The sequence below is a fragment of the Octopus bimaculoides genome, chromosome 15 (genome assembly GCF_001194135.2).
Source record: "Octopus bimaculoides isolate UCB-OBI-ISO-001 chromosome 15, ASM119413v2, whole genome shotgun sequence".
Lineage (NCBI taxonomy): Eukaryota > Metazoa > Mollusca > Cephalopoda > Octopoda > Octopodidae > Octopus > Octopus bimaculoides.
In genome coordinates, this window is record NC_068995.1 from 28002932 (window position 1) to 28011306 (window position 8375).

The 8375-nt window shown below is 33.9% G+C and overlaps 1 protein-coding gene across 1 annotated transcript in view; it reads left to right on the forward strand.

Moving 5' to 3' along the window:
• The window catches only part of LOC106881660 (nuclear pore complex protein Nup205), a 331146-nt gene extending 325464 nt beyond the window's left edge, over positions 1 to 5682 (forward strand). The window contains exons 39-41 of the mRNA XM_052973459.1: positions 2166 to 2294; positions 2404 to 2561; positions 5525 to 5682. Coding sequence (XP_052829419.1) covers positions 2166 to 2294; positions 2404 to 2561; positions 5525 to 5617 — 380 coding nt within the window. The 3' untranslated portion in view covers positions 5618 to 5682. The remainder of the gene's footprint in view (positions 1 to 2165; positions 2295 to 2403; positions 2562 to 5524) is intronic.
• Positions 5683 to 8375: the final 2693 nt, after the last annotated feature.

Sequence of the window (8375 nt, forward strand, 5' to 3'; positions counted from 1 at the left end):
ATATATATATATATATATATATATATATATATACACATACACATATGTAAGTACCACATAGCATATAATTTTAAAGGTATGACTGTGTGGTTAAGAAGTTTGTTTCCAAACCACCTGGTCTCATGTTCAGTCACTGGTAGAAAAGAAGTCTATCCTGTATATATATATAGGTATATACAAACATGTCTCCTTTTCTTGACATCACTTGGTAGGTCATACAAGCAGTGTCACTTGTTTCCAATCTTCCATGAAAACCTGTCCAGCCAATGGGAAATATTGCCTTGCTTAGAAACAAGTGAAGGCTGGTGATAGGAAGGGCCTCTGGCTGTAGAAAATCTACATCACTGAATTCCATCTGACTAATTTAAGCATGGAAAACTAAATGGTAAAATATAGTTATGGTGTGTGTGTGTATATATATATATATATATATAATACCTTAAAAACCTATGTAATTTACGCACTTTTTTTGCAAAAATAAAAATAAACTTTAGGGGATATGTAAATTACATGAGTAGATTGTTCCCAGAATGTTTTAGAATTTTTTTGTTGAAAATAGATTTACAAAACGTAAACATTCGTACCGGAAGTTGACTTTTATTTATATTGGACGGTATTATGCTTACTTTTTCTGTATAAATTTACTAAAACCACTAAATGTTTAACTACTTTTTGAAGTCTGACGTACATGCTAGTAATCACGGTCTGGGCCATATTTTACTCAGTTGAATAAAATGTCGTCTAAGCTGATGTTTATTGTTAATTAAACTTAATTTGCAACACTTGTGCATATTTATCAGCTTTGTTTTTGTTGATATGTCGTTTGAGAAGACATACAGCAGTATGCAAAAAGATTGGGCATAATCTCTTGTGGGCAAGAAATGTAAAATAAAGTTCATTATAAACAAGCTTATCCACCATCTTTCCAACAACCTTGGGCACCTTTTTGAATTCCATATGACAAACACTCAAGGACATGCTTATAAAATCAAAAACAACACAGCACTCATGACTTTCGGAAATATTTTTTCACACTCAGAATTTCTGAAGCATGGAATAAACTACCTGCATTAGTTGTTAGCTGTCAAGACACTACATCCTTCAAAACTTCCATGCTTCCTGAAATCTGCCAACATTACACCTGATGGCTTTTTTTTTCTTTTAATTGTAGTGCACCTGAGCACTGTATACAAGAATTTCCTTCATTATACATGCTCATAATTTGTAAAATAATACTTCGGTTATTTCCAGTTATGTGGAGACACACAAACACGCAATCTCATACATGAGCGTGCATGCACACACACACAGTCTCATACAGTTATGTACGCATACAAACACACTTAAACATACACACGCACACAACCAGTGTCACATTTTTCATTTATTTTTATTATTGGAACGCTAAAGTTGTTGGAGGAAAAGGCTATACCGGGTGGTTAAAGCAAACTGGCATTGTCAGTCTCATAAGAGAGGAGAAGGAGGGTATACCAAGTGAGTAAAACGGACTGACACGCGTCAGTCCCACGAAACCGATTTTATTTATATAGAAGAAAACACAATCACTTTTTAATTTAATAGCTTTTAATGTGACACCTGTTAAACAGAAATTATTTTTATTTAATGAATATTTAATAAAATCTAATCATAAGTAAGTGAAATTATGCTAAATACAACTAAATTGGAAACCTTTTCCCCTTGGCCATATCAGCAATTCTGAAAACTTTTGGGTGCAAATTTTACATGAGTAGAAGCTTTTTTTAACAATTTTTATCTTGAAAATCACCTGCGTAAATTATACAGGTGCGCAATTTACATGGGTTTTTACAGTATATATATATATATATTTGTATACTGGTCATGGTGAGATTGTATAAGACAGAGATTTATATTATGTAATGTATGTAGTCAATTTATTTAATTTACAAATGCAGTATTAGCTCAAAGCTTTGGGCATATTCCATAAAATATGCATATAACTTGTGCTCAGTAGAGTGCCTTAGTGTCATAGGAACTTATTCATGATAGCTTAATTCTATGGCATTAAATCTAAATTGTCTAAGATTATGATTTTAAAACACACCACCCTTGTTATCCTGATCAGTTTAACATTGGTTTCTCTTTCATTTTAAAAAAAGAAAATATGTAATTGACCTTATCTTTAGATATCATTGAAAACTGCTTGTTCATATTATGGCGTCACTTGGAGTATTATTTACTACATTGTGTCCCACTTGATCAACAACCAAGTTTGTACCAAACTCAGCATAGGGAGCAGTCTAAGCAATTCAGTGGTAAGTAACAATCCATTTATTCTGAACTTTTAAAATGAACTGTTTAAAATGCATTTTTACTGATTTGAATAGCTACCTATTCTCATGATATATATTTTCTTATTTTTAGATATGACGTTCTCAGTTTCCCATAAAAACTTTGATCCAAATTCTGGAAGTCATGACTTTATAGCTAGTGTGACATGTGAAGAACTTGATACCCTAAAATGTAATGCCCCAGCTATTATAGGAGATACTCTAATGAAAAAAATTCTGGAAATAAACCAAGTAAGAGCATTTCAAAATCTATCTAACTACCATAGCCTTATCATTCATTTTACACTACTTTTAGTGATATGTCTTTGTTTCATTTCATAGCTGAGGGATTGCCTTTGAGAATGCACTCCTTTAAACAGTTCTTTTGCAAATGTTTAAATTTTTCAAAATATTTAATCCATATTTAAACAAAAAAAGCATCCTATTATGTAGTATATCTTTGGTCAGTATAAAATGGTTCAAGCTAAAGTCCATGTAGAAGCTTGATAAATGGAAACTAATATGTATAATAGCTTTTTTAGCTACAATTGTACTTGAATATCCAGTTTTTATCATATTAAGTTTCTGTGATGAACTAACAGTCCGATTTAAGTAATTATATTTGATATTGCTGTGACCTTTCAATGCTGTACCAGAATTCTTTCTGATACAAATGCTTGATAGGACCTGTCTAAATCTATACCTAATTTCTTAGAGCTGTTGAATGAGGCGAGGCTGCCATGCTCCAATTGGAGAATGTTTCTGAAGTTTCTGTTTATAAAAGTCAGGTGTGGACGAAAAGTGGGTGATGTATAAATTATACCTAAATTAGAAAGGAGTGAAATGGGATACCTTCTACATAAGAGTGTTTATATGGAGTGCAGTGACAAAGAAAGCTATTTGTGTTTAGAAGAGAGCATAACCAAATTCTGACAACAAATTTGAGAGAACATGGGTTAGAAGATTTGATCAGTACAAGCTATGATACAGTCCCGTAAGAGACTGTTTAGCCAAGAAATAGAGAATAAATGGGGGAATTTTGGGAGAAGGTTCTTATGCTGAAATGAGTGAAGGTTTTTTTCAATGCCAAATGTTACAACATTGCTTTTATTGAATTAATCAACAGAGTACTGAGTTTGATATATATTAACAGGTTTTTGTAGATCTGCTTGTATGGGTGGTATACTGGTTTGTTACAGAGATGGAAAGGGATTCTACATAATAAAAGTGGTTGTTTATCGTTTTTTCATCACTTTTAAAGTGTTAAAAGTGAGAATAATAATCCAGTCATTGGCAAGATCAAAAAGGTTACTCTTTTTGAGAATGGTACATGTTGTCAAATATTTAATTCTCATAGGAGAAAAGTTAAGAGTTTAGTTGATACATGCCAGCATAGTAGTGAAAGCAGGTGCACCTTAGAATTCATTGCCTTGAGCTGAAATAACTTCAGAAGTTTCTATACTTACTCATGTGTTGACACACTGGGGACTCAAGTATGAGATAGTGTGTGTAGTGAGAATAGAAGCAAATTTAGTGGCTTTGTCTAATATGGCTGAGGGGAAATACTTTGAAGGAGCAACCATATAATATGGTAGTCTTGAAAAACTTCAATCAGCTGAAATTATCTAAGCAATTAGTTGATAAAACTTATTCTATTCAATTATACATACATAAACACAAGAGAGAGAAAGAGGCAGGGAATGCAGTGACACTGATTATATGAGCAATGTGGCTAAGAGAAAATACTTCAAGCATGCATTCTGCATATTACATACTAATACAATAGGGTTTCACATGTGCAATATGTTTTAATATAGATGTGATGCAATGATATTGTTTTGATATGAGTAGTGCTTCATTCCTTCTGTTTCTCTATATTGATCACTTTTTAGCCTTGCCAGCTAAATGGAAAATGGTTCACTGGGAATATTTAATAAAACTGAAACATGTTTTTTGCTTTAAACTAACTATACATAGGCATGGGAGTGGCTGTGTGGTAAGTAGCTTGCTTACCAACCACATGGTTCCGGGTTCAGTCCCACTGCGTGGTACCTTGGGCAAGTGTCTTCTACTATAGCCTCGGGCCAACCAAAGCCTTGTGAGTGGATTTGGTAGACAGAAACTGAAAGAAGCCCGTCATATATATGTATATGTATTTGTGTGTCTGTGTTTGTCCCCCAACATCGCTTGACAACCGATGCTGGTGTGTTTACGTCCCCGTAACTTAGCAGTTCGGCAAAAGAGACCAATAGAAAAAGTACTAGGCTTACAAAGAATAAGTCCTGGGGTCGATTTGCTCGACTAAAGGCGGTGCTCCAGCATAGCCACAGTCAAATGACTGAAACAAGTAAAAGAGTAAAATAGAGTATACTATACCCATATTTCAGTCAATTGATCTTATTGAAGGTGTCTCACTTCCTTGTTTAGATTTTAAACACTCCTGGGAGGAGTTTTTTTTTGTTTTTTTTTATCTGTGAGTGTATTACTTTCAGTGATAAGAGAAGTGTGTAATAGAAGATATTAATAGAGGAATAGAAAATAAAATGCTTGACTGCAGTTTAGGAAATAAGAAAAAATTATGAACATGAACTTAAGTCTCTCAGTTTATGATGAAATGGTTGTATGACCTTGAACAGATGCAGCTATCAAAGTCACTTCAAAACAGCTATCAAGGAATTATTGTTAAGTAAAATAGGTCTGTCAGGTATTGAAAGTATCGAGTTATTTAGATCATATTGTTAGTTACTTGCTCAGTTAAACAACGAGTGAAACAAAGTGCTATTCCAATGATTAATGTAACTGTATCATAGTTTACTGTTGTCAATACAGCTATAGTACATGAATATGTGAGCCAGCTGGGATGTTCACAGTTGTGGACATGAGTTAAGAAAGTGATATAAAGAGATTAATCAAGGAAGAAGTTGAAAATGTCTAGTTATATATCAGAATACACAAATTATGTTGTGATGGCTCTGTTATCTACTTGCAAGTAAAAATTACAGTTCTATTGTATTGTTGTTAATCCTGTTCTTTCTTCTTTAACTTGGAATTTTGGTTCTAAAATATTTGAGTAAATCTTTATATAGAATTTAACAATTCATGTGGTGTGTTGTATATTCTATAATTTTTTAAAATTTCCCACTAACATTTAAAATCTCTTCTGATTTTTCTCTATGAGAAATTATAAATAGATCTGCAATGTATTTATTTTTCAGTGTTTTGGCAAAGCTCGAAGTCACTACAGTTTTGTTGGAGCAGTTGTTCGTCGAATCCGTCGATTGCTTAGACTTCATACATCAGATACTTGATATTTTTATACCAGTGAATATAATATTTGTGAATAAAGATGATGCAGTATATTGAGTCTTTTCTATGATGGTCTTTTGCTTTATTTTTTTTTCTCTAAAATGAGGTAATGTCTACCACATATTTAGGCCCTCCAAATGCCATACTTTGCTGTGGCCCTCACTTGAGCCTTGTATCAGCAACTGTTGAATTAAATATTTTCTAATCCTGAAGGGAAAAAACTTGGCATTTGAGGTGTCCACGAGGGCTCTGGTTGAGTGCCACTTATGTTGAGGTGAAGGGTTGTGATGCAATGATATTGTTTTGATATGAGTAGTGCTTCATCTTTTTTATCGTTAAAAGAAAGATGATTAGCATAATATCATTGGAGGACGCTCTCAAATTTTCCAATTCTCTTTTTAAGGAATCAATGCAGGTTTGGCATGTGGTATCTATGTTGCTTGTGGATGATGCATGACCATGTTAACAATATAAACACAAGCACAGACACAGACAAATATACGCAAATGTATGAGTAATGGGGTATTACACACTTCTTGTTTATGAATACCACTAACAAGCTCTTGGTCAACTTTAGGCTATTGTAGTGAAATTGGACCCCAAAACCATGTGGTTGCAATTGAGGCTCTATATGGTACTGGTTGTAGCATTTGATTAAAAGGTGGAGATTAAGATGTATAGCATAGAAGACAACTAGAACTTCCTGCAACACAAACAACTGAGTGATGCAAGCCAAATCTGTGGCTGAAGCATGCATTGAACAAATGATAGTGATTGAGGCTGGATTCTTTTTGTGCATTTATTCGTATGTATATATGGTGCATATCTTTGTATATATAAAATCATTTCTTTCTGTCTGTCTGTCTGTCTGTCTGTGCGCTTATAACTCGAGTATTGTTCATCCGATTGTGCTGAAATTTTAAACATAGATACACGAGAGAGTGGGGCATTCCGTAATCTAAAAAGATTTTCAAAATTGTTTTAAAGTGAGAATCGCTATTTTTGTAATCTTTTTGTCCTGTTTGTTCTGCCATTATGAGTAACGTGTTTCCTCAGACAGCTATTTCATGAGATTTCTGAGTCTGAAACTAAACCGGAAATAGTTAACAACAATTTTACTGAAAACAGCTTTCACTATATGTCATAATGTGTGCTTGAAAATGTTAAGAACTGAAAGCGCTTGCACATCTATAAAAGCAAAAGCTACACACATTTTGTGAAATCTCTTCCCAAAGGTTAGTGCCTTTTGACTTTCTGAAAAGGTTCTTTTCTCAATCTTAACTCTTTGAGAAAAAAATCTTCTCTCCAAATATTATAACTGTATCATAAAATTTCTAAAACACTCCAAATCAGGTCCCATAAGTTCTGTCTGAATTTTGAATAAAAAAAACAAGTGATCAAATGTTATATTTAATTGAAATTTAATCATCAATGTACTTTCCCTGATTATCTATGACTTCCTTCCGTCTATTTACAAGCTTTTGAATCCCATCAATGTAAAACTCTTTTGGTTTCAAACCAAAGAACTCTGAAATGTCAGTTTCGATCTCCTCCTGGCTTGCGAAAGTTATGTCTCCCAAATGATTCTATAAACTATGAAACAAATGGTAGTCTGAAGGAGCAAGGTCAGGAGAATAGGGTGGATGAGGAATTTTTTCCCAACCAAGCTCTTCGATCTTCTGTGATGTGATCTTTGCAGTGTGGGGTCGCGCATTGTCCTGATGAAACATCACTCCTTTTCGATTCACTAAAGCGGGTCTTTTTTGCTTCAAATTTTGGTTCAAATGCTCTAATTGCTGACAGTAGACTTCAGCATTGATTAGGTGGTAATGATTCAAAGTGAATTACTCCTTTGCAATCCCACCAGATAGAGAGAAGAACCTTTTTCCCATAAAGTTCCCTTCTCGGTTGTGATTGAGCCTTTTCCCTTTTACCAAGCCACTGTTTACGACATTTAACATTTTGATATAAGGTCCAGTTTTCGTCACCAGTCACAAGTCTATCCAAAAAGGGTGAAATGATTTCGCAAGAATGGAGAGAAGAGCAGATGTCAAATTGGGATTTGCGGTTGCTTTTGGACAATTCATGAGGCACCCATTTTCCAAGTTTAGGAACCTTTCCAACTTGTTGAAGATGACGATGAACATTTGTATGGTTTGAACTAAGCTTAATTGCCAATTCTTCAACTGGGAATACAGGATTTTCTTCATGTGATGCCTCAAGGAGCTTCAAACTCAACTAGACGTCCTGTTCGATCTTCATCTTCAAGGCTGAAATCTCAACTTCTGAATTTTGCAAACCATCTTCTGCAAATTCTTTCATTCAAGCATTCTTTCCCATAAATTGAGTGTATGTTTCAAGTCACTTTGGCTGCAGAGTTACCTTTTTTTTATACTCATAAAGCATTATGTGCCTCAAATGCTCTTTGGATACTTCCATGTTAGAAAGAGTTTTAATCAAAGAAATTTTAATTCTATTATTCTGTAAAATAATATTTAATTAGTTTAAATGTACACAAATGCATAAAAATAGTTTTTAATTCCATTAGACATTCTAAAATACTATTAAATTGCATTCAATTTTAAAGAAAGTAAAATCAGACAGAACTTATGGGATGACCTGATATCATCATCATCATCATCATCATCATCGTTTAATGTCCACCTTCCATGCTAGCATGGGTTGGACGATTTGACTGAGGACTGGTGAACCAGATGGCTGCACCAGGCTCCAATCTGATCTGGCAGAGTTTCTACAGCT